Source organism: Crocodylus porosus, unplaced genomic scaffold (assembly GCF_001723895.1).
Source record: "Crocodylus porosus isolate Cpor-Errol unplaced genomic scaffold, CroPor_comp1, whole genome shotgun sequence".
Lineage (NCBI taxonomy): Eukaryota > Metazoa > Chordata > Crocodylia > Crocodylidae > Crocodylus > Crocodylus porosus.
This window is the reverse complement of record NW_017728932.1, coordinates 15,308,090-15,322,146: the sequence shown is the minus strand read 5'-3', so window position 1 is coordinate 15,322,146 and position 14,057 is coordinate 15,308,090. Positions and strand designations below refer to the sequence as shown.

Sequence of the window (14,057 nt, the reverse complement as noted above, 5' to 3'; positions counted from 1 at the left end):
TGGGTGGCTGCATACCTGCCCCAGCCTTCATTCCTTTGCTTCCTGCGCGTTGCTTTGTTGCTAACCGGTGACATCACCCGAGTGCCCACCCCCTGCCTCTGAGCCGTCTCGCTGTCTCTCTCTCACTTCTTCGCAGGCAGGACCAGGCACCGGAGGCACCAGCATGCATGAGGGCTCTGGAGCTCGGCGCGCGAGAGCAACGTGAGGTGCCCACCGGAGCCCCCTCCCTGCCCGCAGCCGCTGCCCCCCGCCCCGCCAGTGCCAACTCCAGGGCTGCCTCCCCCTCGCCACGCTATTCTCCGGGGGCGCTTCCCGCCGAGAGCCGCATGCATGACACTCCGAAAAGGAGAGAAAATGACCATCAGCATCCAGGAGCACATGGCCATTGACGTCTGCCCCGGCCCCATCAAGCCCATCAAGCAGATCTCGGACTACTTCCCCCGTTTCCCCCGTGGCCTCCCCGCTACCGTTAGCCGCAGCAACACCCTGCGCTCTGCCGTCAGCCAGTCGTCCGTCAGCCCCTCTGAGACGCCCCGGGAGGAGGATGAGGACGTGGACCAGCTCTTTGGGGCGTACGGCACAACACCCACTGAGCCGCCAGCCCGGCGCGAGCCCGAGGAGGAGGCGGTGGACGCCGAGGGCTATGAGTCGGACGACTGCAGTAAGTTCCCAAGTTCCTGGGCGAGTTTGTCAGGCTCTTGTGACAGGTTGGATGGTCGGGGGCAGCTATCGTGTCCCCTGGGCTCCCCTTCCCATGTGGTGAGGTCTCCCAGCTGCTGGCCCCGCACCTCACTTCTCAGGGACGGGCTCTGATCTTTTTGGTGCATCACCACAGCTAAAGTCCTCCCCGCACAGAGTCCCAGGGCTTGGGATTGAGGGGACAAGCTGCCGTGCCTGGTGGGGAGCCCTATGCTGTGACAGGGCTGGGAGGCTGGAGCCTGAGCTGGGGAGTCTCCAAGAGCCACCAGTTGCTGTACCTGGCCGTGGCAGCAAGGCTCTGCACCGCGAGTGTTTATCCAGCCCCTTGCCCTGTGGCTGGTGCAGCCCTGAGAGCCGTGTCCTGCTGCGTCTGCGATAGTCGCCATCAGCATCGCCCAGCTCCCAGGCTCCGGCCATCCCCCTCGTGAACCCCTGGGCAGGCGGGAGTTGTTCCTCTGCTCTGTTCTGCTCTGCTCCTGGGGCCAGGAGCGTCCCAGGTGCTGCCCTCGCAGACCGTAACCCCTCCCCACCCAAAATGCCTTTACAACCCCACAAAGAGCCCCGCAGCCCCTGGGCGCCTGCTGCTTGAAGGCACGGTGGCTGGGCTGTCTGGGAGTGTGATTAATCACAACGGGCCAGATCCTGCTGGGGAACGAAGCCCCAGGAGAGCAGAGGAGGCTGTACCCCCGGGCAGGATCTGGCCCAAAGTGTGATGAGAGGAGGGGCAGGGGGCGGTTTGGAGCTGACCCATGTAGGGCTGGGGGGGAAGGCTCCCTGGGGCTGGCAGACCCTGGGCAGGGCTGGCTGTAGGGAGGCTGTGCTGTCTTCTGGGGAGTGCCCCCAGCCTGTGTTGCTGCGCCTGTCTCCCCGCTCTGTGCCAGAAGCCAGTTAAATCAGGCTGTGGGCTTGATCCCGATCCCCACAGCAGGCTCCTGACAACCCCACAGTTACTCTAGCACAACACGGCTGTGGCCGGAGCAGGATTTTGCCACGGAGGCACTGCCCACAGTGCTGCCAAAGTGCCCCTCTCCGCGGGGATGCTTGGACTGTGGGGACTCGAGCCCACGCCCTCGTGGCGGGGGTCAGGGCTGAGCCCCCTGGCTGTCTCGCTGTGTGATGGAGGAGAGCACGCGGGAAGCCACGCTTCTCCCAGCCAGGCAGCGAATAGTGACTTTGTCCAGATCGGGGTTATTTGCTGTCTGATTATTAGATTGTCTGGGCTCATTCTCATGGTAAAAAGCAGAGCAGTGAGCGCTAGCGAGCAAGGTGCCGGGGCCAGCCGCGCACTCCCAGGCCCACAGGGTCGCCTGGGTGGGCACCAGAGGTCAGAGCCGGTGCTGCAGAAGCTGGCTCCAGGCGGGCAGGTGTCTGGCAGGGCTCTGGTGGCTGCTGCCTCCGTGCCAGCCTTAATTGACACCAGTGGAGTCAATTAAACTGGTTTCCAGTGGGCAGCTGGTGTTTGTCTCTTTACAGCCCGAGCTGAAAAGCGTGGCTCCTGCAGCATAACAGGTGGCAGCCAAACTGCTGAGGCTGCGCTGCCAGATGTGGGGTTTTTCCACTGGTAGCGATGCAGCAGTGAAGCTCTTCCTGCTGGAGGCAGAGCAGGTGAAGCCCTGCGTCCCAGCCCATGTGGCGGGAGGGTAACCCTGTCCCTCCCGCCCGACCCCCATGCTCCCCGGAGAAGCTAGACCAGGGTCACTGTCCCTGGTAGACAGGGGCACAGACGGGCGTGGGGCTTGCTGGATGGCCTGTCGGAGGAGGGGCTGGTGCCCCAGCCCTGGCTTTAGCATGCACAGGCCCCCATTGCTCCTGGCACCAGGATGTCCACTGGGGTGGGGGAGTAGCAGAGCGCTGCAGCAGACAGGGCAGGTGCCGTGGAGGGGTGCAGGCCAGAGCAGCCCCTCTCCCCAGCTGCTTTTAGTCTCCCTGACCTGCTACTGCGGAGCCACACTGTGTGTGCTCGCTCCACTTAGGCAGGGGTGCTAGGGGTGGCCCCGGGCGCCCCAGCATCAGCCACCGCCCTGCACTGCCGGGTCCTCACGGCCCGAGGAGCCACGAATAGAGGCTGGCCAGCCCCATCTCAGCTGTGGCCTCAGCGCGGTGCTTGCTCATGCTCCCAGGATCCCCCCAGGTGCAGAGCCCCCAGCACGCCTCGCCCCCTCCCGGCAGACACCCCTGCGTGTTAGCGGGGTCCAGCCTCCGCCGCCCCCTGCACAGCGTGGGTTTGCTCCCTGCAGCATGTGTGGATACTGTAACCCTCCGGGTCCTCTGCACCCCCTTTCAGCCCTCCCTTTCCAGGCTAGCTCTCCCTTCCCCGGTGTGCGGGGAAGAGAGAGGGGCTGAGCCTCAGCACAGACTAGGTGAGGACTCCTGGGTTTCAGCTCCAGGGACAGCAGCTTTCAGAGGCCGAGCATCTTTCCCCCTTGACCTTCTCAGAGGTCCTGCCGACTCCCCCCAGCCTGGCCATCACAGGGAGGAGACCCCGGCCTGCTCCCAAGGTGAGCGGTGCATTTCAGGCAAGATGGAGGTGTATGGACCAGGATCCTTCTGAGGAGCAGAGTAGGGCAGAAACCTAGGGATCGCAGTTCCCAGCTGCAGGGAAGAGGCATGTCAGGCAGGCCCTGCCATTGCACGAGGAGACAGGGTCCAGGCTCAGCTTGACCCTCCCCTGGCCTGGGAAAGGAAGACCAAGTGACCCCAGGAGCAAGCGCGGGGAAGGGGAGGCAGGTGGGAGGTGCGGCTGGAGCGGCAGCGAGGCGCCGCAGTGCTGGAGGGGCAGGCCCAGCCACTCGCTTACAGCAGGTCTGTGGGGAGACAGGGAGGATCCAGAGGAGCAGAGGAAAACAACTCACATCCCCATGGACCCGTGCTAAGCAGCCTGTGGGGTGGCAGCTGGGAGCCAGTGGAGACCGCCAGATTCCCCCCATCAGAGCCGAGAGTGAGGGCGGTGGGTGCTCCCCGTGGGGGTCTGTTGGGGGCTTGCGAGGCCTGCCGAGGGCCACAAGCTACAGGGGCAAGTCCCTGAGCCTTGGGGCGGCTGGGTGCTTGTGGTCAGGGCCCAGCTACGACCAGCCCAGGCCTTTAGATAAGCCAGCTCCTGTCTGCACCCAGTCACCCGCTCTGCCATAATGAGGCTGGTGCTTCCCGCCTTGCTGGAGCAGGGGGTGAAGACAAGTGTGTCCGGGTGCCCTGGGGATGGGTGGGCCCGTGGGACCCAGCAACATGTGGGAGGGCGCCTTGCCCTGCCTTGCGCTTTGCCGCCTCTAATGATGGGGCCGCTTGCCCGGGGGATTTGTCATGTGGCTGAGACTTCCTGAAGTTGAACCCTTTGTTTCTCCATGTGTTTGCATCAGTTGGTTTTCATTGTTCTTAATTGAGCTGCTAATGAGGTGTCAAAACACTTATGCAATTTAGGGAGAAGAAGCAGCTAGGGGCGTGTTGGGGCTGGAGGGAAGAGGAGACAAGCCCCTGCCAAATCTTAGGCTGGCGCACCGCACTGGAGTAGCAGCTGTGTTTGCCTCGTGGCTTTGGGGAAGGAGCTGCCCAGGGACATCACAGCCCTCCCTCTGTTCCCGGGAGCCTGCGCCCTCCAGTTGCCCTGAGAGGGGTCTACACCAGGGGTGGGCAATTATTTCGGGCGGAGGGCCGCTTACTGAGCTTTGGCAAGCCATCAAGGGCCGCATGACAGGCAGCCAGAGGCAGATAAATATTAATTTTCTAAATTTTTAGGGGCCCCGTGGGCTGGATAGAATGGCCTGGCAGGCCGCATGTGGTCCACAGGCCGCATTTTGCCCACCTCTGGTCTACGCGTTGCGCCCGTCCGCTCCATAGTTGGTCACCGGCATAAACGCATAGAGCACAGATTTGGTGTTCCAGGCCCTTGCCTTGTAACCACACCAGGAGCATAAGGATGCCTGGGTCTGCTGTTGAGATATTAATTATTCCTCTATTATTTGTTGCTGTCCGGGGAAAGTGGCCAAGCAGTCCTTCAGGGAGGCAGTAAACTCATATACGTGTTCTCTAGCCTCCCTTTCGGTTGCAAACTCAGGTCGCTGTCCAGAGTATCGGTTGCTTGCAGGTGGGCTGCCAGGCTAGGGCCATAATTGGACTTGCAGGCAAAATAATCTAAGCAAGTGGCAGCTATGCGGCAGGGGAGGCATTGGCCGGGACCCTCTTCACGATGCCATCGCTTCCTGACTTTGAGCAAAGTCACTTCCCTGCTGGGAGCATGAATTGACACTTGTAGCACGAGTGGGCTCCTGCCCATGCGGCTTGATCAAGTGCTTTGGGATCCTGGTGAAAGCCATGAGTAAGTATTATGGGCTGATAGAAATGTTCAGGAGTCACCAGAGGGTGCTCTTACATGCAGGCCAGTCATGGGTTCCCTATTAGCGTGTGAGCCAGATGGTAGCCTGGGAAGAAATGCTTTGTCAGTGTTGGTTTGCCCTGCAGCTGTCTGGGGCGGGGGAAGGACCACCTCACTCAGCTTCTCTCTTTGCAGAGGTAGTTCTTGAGATGGGGCGGCTTGCTGGGAACACTGGCATTGATATGTGGGTTAAGATACCCGGAAGACACAATAACCTGCATGCTCCTTGCAGCTGCGTCTGTTCCTCTGCGCTGGCACGTACGTGGAAAGAATCAGATTACACTTAGTGCCCCCAGCCGTCTCCCCTGGGAAGCCAGCTCAGGCCCCCAGATTGTGCTGCTCAGCACAGGGGCAGGAGCCTTGGCAACATCAGCCGGAAGAAAAGCTGGTTCAGGCTCTGGATCAGAGGCCTGCCCTGATGTATTGCATCTACTGACATCTGCTAGAAGTGATTCAGTGAGCGAGGCTGCTTAGAGAGGCACTTATTTTGGGCAAAGAGGATCTTGAAGGAGCCAAAGTCATAATAAAGATATCACTTGCCAGCTGTTTCAAGGAGGGATAAGAACCACAGTGCTGAGGGATGCAGAGACTGCGGATGATACGCCAGCACCCGCACACGGCAAAGGAGGTGCTAGCAAAGGTGCTGGAGGGAAGAAGCATAGGGGGGAAACTGCTGTGAAGAAATTGGGGTATTTACATCTGAAAAGCAGCTCCTCGGCATATGCCGCCCCTGCTATTTATAACGGCTGGTTCGTCTTTTCAATCCAGATTATGCAGAAAGAGTATTTGTACTAAACGAACTGCTGTGGGTTTCCTCTGGAGCCTGGACGAGATTCTAGGGGCCTTGCGGGCCGCGTGTGGGCTTGGCCCAGCCTGCTAGCCAGTGGCCACTTCTGCGTGCATGAGCGAGGCGTTGCACCCCAGGTCTGACTGCAGGGAAGGGCCAGGCACACTTTGCAAGTGGAGAGGGGGAGGAGCTGGCCACTGGGCCAACGGGCAGCTTGAGCCACTGCCAGTCAGCCTGTGCCTTCCCCCTGGAGGTGAGTTCACCTGCTTGAAGGGGATTTATGGAGGAGAGACTGTTTCCCCTGTACTCCCTGCCCTATGAAGTTGTGCCACGCTGCTGCATGCTTTTAGGGAGCTGCCCTGGCCCATGCCGAGAGGTGGCTGCATGGCAGTGGCGGGGGCACAGCTGGCTAATAACCGGTCCCTCGAGCACTCTGGCAACTTTTGAGCCTTCCATGAAGGGGGATGACTTTGTCTTCCCGAGGCAGCGCAGCTGGCTGGCATTGTCTGACCCAAGCAGAATGCTCCTCCCTTGGGTACTCGGGCAGCCCCTAGTCCCTGAGCACGTCGCCGTCCCCAGTGGATCTGTCCTCCCAGCAGCTTAGCGAAGGAGGGGGAAAGGGGCACCTCCCTGACTGGGACCTGAGGGCCAGAGAGGCTACGGACCTTGCCAAAGGTCACACAGGAAGTCTGTGGCAGGGCTCTGCAGTCCTAGGCTGGGGGCCTGCTGCTCACATACCTTAGTGCCCCCCTGTTGGCTTGCACTCCCTGGGCCAAATTCAGGGTGGGTGCCATTGCTGCCTGAGGCAAGGGCACCTGCACCCACTTGCACCACAGCTAAATTTGCTCCTGCACCAAGTCGAGGATGGTGTGTGGGGCAAGCCTGGTTGGGCATGAGCTGTGTGACAAAGCCTGGGGTGGCATGGGGCAGGGCAGATGGCCAGCTCGTGCCTTGTCCCTACAGGCCGTGTCTGTCCCTCACTTGCTGCAGGAAGGGCCCAGACAGGCGCAGGAGTCCCAGGCTTGTGAGCTTTCACACCCGCTCACTTTACGGGTCTGCTCTGCACACCCCCAGCAGCCTGCCATTTATTAACCTTTTAATCCATCCTCTCCTCTGCTGGCTCTGCAGGGGGCCAGAGCACCGGGCAGGCTTCTTGCAGAGGCAGCTGCTAGCAGCAGCGTGTGCAGGGATGAGAAAAGCAAACTCAGTAACTGTGCGTAGCCAAGATCCCAGTCAGAGGGTTTGCTCCTGTTGGGCACCAGTCAGTCGGCTGGAGCCCGGGACAAGTCTCCCCAGACACCAGCAAGCTTCCCGTTGGGTTTCTTTCCTCCTTCCTGGCTCCATCAACGCGCATGGCGCCTCCCAGGTGCTGCACCTTTGCTAGGCGTCCTCCTGCCCTGCAGTACTGTGTTTCGTTGGCCCAGGGAAACTAGCTCTGGGATTGCACGTGGGATGGGACTGCCCTGCCAGCAGGTACGTGCCGTGGCTGTGCACGGGCAGAACAGCGCCCGGGTGCGGTGCTGCAGGGGAGCAGCCCGAGGGGCTGCGTGCTCTCAGCCGCCCAGGACACTGGCTGGCTTGTAGAGGTCAAATCTGCAGGGACTCCTGTGTCTCAGCCTGCAGGTACTTCTAAGGTTTGTCTTCAGCATCGCTCTCCCTCTTCGGCAGGCGTTTCCCTGGGGCCAGTCACACTGTGGTAGACAGACGCTTCCCCTCCTGGCACAGCCGGCTGGGCCACCAGCTAGCGGGCCTCTGCCTGGCCCTGTACTGTAGCACTCAGGGCCTCAGCTGCCCGGCGGGTGTGGGTGCACCTCCTCTTCCCGGCCTCTCCATAAGCCATCAGGTCATCCCTGCTGGGCTTGGTGCGGGCCACGGCCCCCCTGCTCCCCACTCTTTCCTCCTTAGGTTGATAGCAGTGGCAGGTTCTGGTCGCTGTTAATTGCAGCCCGGTATTTCATTAGCGAGAGAGAGAGAGAGGGATTTGAAGGCCACTTCTAAATTGAAATTGCTGAATGTCTAATTGCTCATGACATCGGGGACCATTTACTGCTGTAAAACCTAATTGTGTCTCCAAACTGCTCTGGGCAGATAAGTCTTGCACTGAACGCTCTTTGGTGGAGGAGACGGGTGACCGGCCCGCAGAGCATCCCACCAGCTTGCTCCACGAGGAACCTGCTCCTGTTCTGGAACGTGCTGGGGCTTTGTGGCCCTCATTCCTGGCAGGTGTGAAGAGTTTTGGAAACCTCACGTGCCTGGGGAAGGTGACAGCCACAAGAAGCAGTGTTGTCCTAGTCCGCAGACTCCTGCCTTGCACACTGAACTTGGCTCTCTCCTTTCCCCTGAAGACAGACATGTCTGTAATTGGAAGAAGGGGCCTGCCCCTTCCCCCTGTGTTAGCTACACATCATGGGCACGGTCCATCCAGCCTCCCCACGGTGCTGGCTCGAGTCCTGTCCTGGCGAAACACCAGTGGGGGTCTCTCCTGGCACCACTGCGCTCCCTGTTACCCGCCGTGGACTTTCTTCTGGCGTACAGCAGCAAAACAGAGGCAGTTGCTACACCTTTAAACCCTCGGTGGGAGCTCCATGTCTTCCTCTTTGCCTCTGCCTCCGCAGCACGGTGTGCAGGGCTCCGGGCTGTGGTGTCATTGCACCCCAAAGCTGGGACCTGGGGCGGTCGGATTAGGCAGAAGCAAGGACGCTGCCAGGGAGGCGCTAGTCACACATCTCGGAGACCGCAGGAAACTCGCTCTCCTCCGAGTTGTTCGCTGACATTTTACAGGGGGCTGTAAGTGCACAGCATTACTCACTGCCTTTCAGGCCCTTTAAAATTAGCTCCATTGCAAGGAAGAATTAAAGCAGCGGAAGAATGGGGGCCTGTCTTTTATGGAGCATTGCAAAACCTCGTCTGAAGGTGACTGAACCTGCGCTTTCTGTAAGGGTGAGCTAATCCAGCCAATCCCCCGGCAGCCTTTTCACCACGCCGCTCTGATCTGCCTGGCACAAAATCCATGAGCAGATTATCTTGGGAGCAGTAATGCTGATAAGCGCAGGGACTTAAAGCGTGCGGACGCCTCTTTAATTAGTTCTGGGGCGTTTTTCTAGTGCACCCCTCCAGCCCCTCCACCACACGGCCTTGCCCAGTGTTTCTGTACAGTCCCTGATACGTGATGCTTTGCAGAAACAGGAGCAGCGGGAGAAGGAGGGAACCTCCCCACTTCTCCTCCTTTAGCCAGGACTGGGCTTTTCCCTGCAGTTGCTTTGCTTTGCTCCAGTGGCACGAGCAAGGGGCCTTCCTCCACCTCACTTCCTCGGGAGGCACCGTAACCTCAAGTTCAATATATGCCTGTCGGCCAAGGTGGATCTGAGTCTTTCCCCTCTCTCTGAACAGGGGAATGTCCCAGATCCAGACCCTAATTTTGCACTGGATTTAACCGATTGGGGTGATACCTCAATGCCTCAGCATCCTTGTAGCCTGCTGGTCACTGCGCTGTGCTAGAAAGAGCTACGGCTTCCTATCATCCCTGCCTAAGCGGGCCCGATAGTGGAGGAGACAAATAGAGATTTATTGTTGCTTCTTCCCTTTCATCCTGAGGGTATAAATAGAAGCTCCCTCAGCCTCCCAGTCACCCTGGGCACTGATGGGAAATGTCAGCAATAAACAACTTCTGCAGACCTGGCCAATAATAGCCATGTCAACTGCTGCATCCTACCGCTCCATCGGCTTTTGGGCTTCAGACAAACAAGATGTGTCTCAAGGCTGTGTTTGGAGACACATCTGCATCTTATTCCACCCAGTAATAAAGCTGGGGCCCGCTGAATTAATCAAAGTGCCCACGGGTCGGCAGTAAACGAGACCACATTCCCATAGAACGGGCGAGTTGTACTTCAAAGTCTGGCGTTCAGCGCTGAACCCCGGCCTACCGCTCTCCATTGCGCTCTCAGGCAGCGTGCACAGATAAAGGATCAAAACCTGCTAATGGGGCAGGCCGCCTAATGGTTAGTTTATCACTGGAGCAGAAGAGTAACAATATGTCCTGGGTGCTGCCCAGAGACTGTGAAGTGTCACCTCTACAACTCCTTACAAGACCCTTTTTTTTTGATTTGCAGGCTGTCTGATGAAAGGTTAGTGTCAAAAAGGCCTTGAAGAGGTTGAATGTTTTCCTGATCCAATTGCTGCCCTTTTGTCATTTAGATGCTCACTTCTCTAATTAAAAGGACTGACTTAATTTCCCTCTCATATGCAAAGATAGATAAAAATGGGGGGGAAGCATCAGAACAAGCAGAGATGCTGTAGCTGGGTGAAAAGGCTCGTCCAGAGCTTGCAGACGTCCTGGGGAGTTTTGTAGTGGAGTCAAGAGTCTCTACAGTTGGCCTGTAACCCTCTTCTCTGGAAACACAGAAATGCTCCTGTGGATCCTGGCATACTGCGGTGAATGGCACGCAGGTGACACGAGAAAGGGCTCCGCGTATGCCGCTTGTTCTTGGCTTTGCCTGCTGCTTTTCTGTGACGTCGGCATGCTCAGCTATGAATGTGCCTCCCATCGGGTCCATTGCCAAATAGTTACACTTGCGATTCCCTGGAGTGCTTCCCCCGGGGTGCCGTTATCCAGGTGGCAGCTGGGCGATGCTCTTGGGCTGGGTACGCTGCTTTCAGTGAGAGCCGGGCACCAACATTCCTCACGGAAATAGATGATGGCATTGCCCCGAGGCCTAGGGGACATGGAGACAGACCCATCAGAGGTGGGGAGATGCCCCTGGTGATAGGGGCTGGGTTAAGTACAGCGGAGTAGGACCCTCGCCTCCTGCGTCCCGTCTGTTGCTCTGACCCAGCATTGCTGCTTCCTCTTGCCCTGCCCTTAGGGTGCAGCGGGGCTGTGCACTGCCGGCTTGGAGCTTGCCTGCCGGCGGCCTCGGTAGCACCACGGAGCAGGATGGATGCAAGTAACCCTTTGGCTGCCCAGACCACAGAAAGCCCCAGGACAGAGAAAAGGCCTGATCCATCTGCCAAGGAGACAGACGGCTGCTCCAGGCACACTGTGCTTTTCTGAGAGGCAGCGTAGAAGCAGGCAAGCATCCCCTTCAGTGCCACGGTGCCTCCCTGTTTTGTCTGCCCTGCTGCAGATGGGACATCTCTGCGAGGGCACAGAGGCGCTCGGGGCTGTCACCATCCCCTGGCCCAAGTTCGCTTTTGAGCCAAGCCTGTAATTTAAATTCTGAATCATCAAATCCATCAAGTGCAGATTCTGCTTTTGTTGGGATGAAACGGGGGACCCTCTAGCCAAGCTCGGGATGGTCAGACTTGGGGATCTCAGCAGCAGATGCCTCTGTTCCCTGGCAGGCCCCGACTCTGGGCAGGGACTTCAGCAAGGAGCGCCAAGGTCTGCTGGCTCATGCTAGCCACAGGTTGATAGTGTGCAACGGGAACGAGATCCGTACGTCCGTTCGCCTGTTTACCAGGGAGCATGCAGCTAATTATAGCCGCAGCTTGGAGGGCTGCGCAAGGCTTGGCTGGAGCCCACTCCTCTCTGCCATCTGAGTAATGCGAATGATCTTATGCTGATATAATTGCTCAGCCCACGGGCCAAAGGCACCTGACACACTCCCTGCAGAGATCACTTCCTGGGCACTGAATGCTCCCACCTGGTTTGGAGCATGGCACTGCTTTCCTCGCTCTTGGAGAGGATCTGACGTGAATCCCACTAGAAAACGTCAAGCGCTCGGCGGGCCAGGACCAGAACCTCTTGCTGTCGCTGCCCGCTTCTTCGAGGCCCGTCATGTGCAAGTCGCATCTGGCTGAGGACGTGGCTGCAAAGGGAACTGGCCTGAATAGCAAGTGCAGCATCCAGCGCTTGTGGAATAGCTCGTGTGGGCGCTGGGACCTGAAAGAAGCCTTGGGGCATCTTGAGAGGGAACAAGTCACAGGCTGAACGGGGAAGATCATGCTGCGTGCACTGGGGAGGGCTGGGTGCTGGATGCTTGTATGGTTTTACAGAGAGCTTTTCCCTGTGTGAATGCTAGCCCTCAGCTTGCTCCAGGGCCTTCTGGGTCCAGCGCAATTCTGTCCATTCACTGCAGTGTCTTGGCTGCAGGTCTCACCGGGGACAGGCGATTGAAAGAGAGTGATGTTATTTGCTGAACTGCGAGTGGGTTTATGACCTTCTCAGGTGCAGTTTAAAATCTGGGGACAGACTGGCTCTGTGAGCAGAGCCCCAGTGCCCCTGCTCGGTGGGAGGTGCGAATGCTTTCCACACTTGCTCACTGTTTATAGCAGGCGGGATGGCAGTGAGCCCGGGTGTGATGCCGGCATTTCAGCGTGCTGGTCGGTGGCTTTGAACACAGGCACGTGGGAGAGGTCTGGCTCTGTGCACGCAGGACTGACACGCGGGACACCTGCGAACACGGGAGTCGGCCGTTGGTTCACGTATCTGAGCAGAGCAGTTGGGTGGGATTTGGAGTCCCCGTAGAGGCTGCTCATCTGCTGCAGGGAGTGCCACGTGCCCTCTCGACTGTGGGGACCTGTCACCTGCCCATGACAGGCATCTCGCAGTGTTTGCCCATCTCAGCCAGAGGGGATGGACCCTGCTGCTCAAGGCCCCCCCAGCCTCCTGGGATTAGAGACTGCCATGGCTCCGTGATGCTTGCAGGCAGCCCTAAGCCCTCTGTGTGGGGGGCTGTTAAACCACAGGGCTCCCCAGCAGGGCCAGGCACTGCTGGCTGCCTTCAGGCAAACAGGATCCCAAGAGCAGTAGCCGAATGCATTTACCAGCTCCTGCCTCTCCAGGCCCAGCTGCGTCTGTCCCTCGCTCAGTGTCTCTCGGCTGTGTTGCAGCACGTGGCCGCACGTCCTTCCCGGGGAGCCTGGCGCAGAGCGGGTTGGCCAGATGGACAGTGCCTCTGGCTGCAGCACGGGCCGGCAGCCCGGAGAAGGGACGTGAAGCAGGGGAACCAGGACTTCTGTGTGGGAGATGCTCTTCAGTGGGTGACAGCCTTGCAGGGATGGGGGGTCTGGGAGGTGAGTGTAGATGACAGGAGGGGAGGTTGGAAGAGCTGGACTGATACAGCACAGGGAAGAGGCCATGCAGGGTGGGGCCTGATGGCAGTCCTTGGATACGGAGGGCTGCTATAGAAAGGAGGGTGGTTCATCAGTAGTTCTCAGAGGACTGGGCAAGAAGTCAGGGGCTTAAACGGGGTCAGACGTGAGGCCGGGGTGGTTAGGCACTGGAGCAGGTGGGTGAGAAAACTGCGGAAACCCTGCCGGGCTGGTGAGCTGCGTGTGCTGGTTCAGAGGGTGGCTGGACCCCCAGACCTCCTGAGGGCCCTGCCAGCCTCCTGCTTCTCTGCATCCACGTCCCTGGGGATCCCCTCTTCTCCCCACGGTGCATGGCGCGGCGGAAGCTGCGTCCTCATCTTGGCTCCCGAGGGGAGCGCGCGGTTGATGCAGCACCTGTTGCCTGCAGCTGCCGAGCGCGCGGAGGGGAGCCTGCAGCCGGTGTCAGGCTGGGTGGAGGTCATGCTCCAGTGCTGCAGCCATCCCCCGTCGAGGGGATGCTGTGCAGTGCCCATGCTGGATGGCTGGGCTGTTAATTGCTCTCGCTGCTCTTTGTCCAGGCCAGTGCGGGATCAGGGATGATGCACGTGATTCAGGGATCAGGGACGATCCAGCTTTCAGGGACAATGTATGTGAAACTTAGTGGCAGCCCAGGCCCAAAATGGCGGTGCGTGGGTGCTGCACACTGAACATGAAGCGCACAGAGACGGGCCGGCTCCAGGGCACCGGAGGGGGATGAGCTGGACTCTCTGTGGGCCAGGTGAAGTCGGTGGAGCTCGGGCAGTTACGGCAGCAGGAGGCGGTGTACTCGCTGCTGGTGTCGGTGCTGCGGCGTTGACACAGTCATTGAGATCCCCGCTGCCGGAGACAGACGGGGACCTCTCTTGCTACCTGCTTGGGTTTGCAGATCCCTGCTAGCGTCCGAGGGGCAGAGGAGGCTCTGAGCGCGCGGCTGAGACCCGGGAGGTGCTCTGGGACTTGCTACTTCCTAATGCTCCTCGTAGTTGGTCAGATGGGGGCTAGTGGGCAAGGAAACAGCCCTCAATGCTGAGGAGGCTCCCTGTGCTAGCCTGCCCCTCTGCAGGGGCAAAGCAAGCCCCGGAGAGCCCCTGCTCCCAGAGAAGCCACAGGACAGCAGCCCCTCGCCTTCCCAGC

At 59.4% G+C, this 14,057-nt stretch overlaps 1 protein-coding gene across 1 annotated transcript in view; it reads left to right on the top strand.

The window, feature by feature from the left end:
- The first annotated feature begins 132 nt into the window (after window positions 1-132).
- DOC2B (double C2 domain beta) overlaps window positions 133-14,057 on the top strand; it is a 54,102-nt gene continuing 40,177 nt past the window's right edge. The window contains exon 1 of the mRNA XM_019545713.1: window positions 133-661. Coding sequence (XP_019401258.1) covers window positions 331-661 — 331 coding nt within the window. The 5' untranslated portion in view covers window positions 133-330. The remainder of the gene's footprint in view (window positions 662-14,057) is intronic.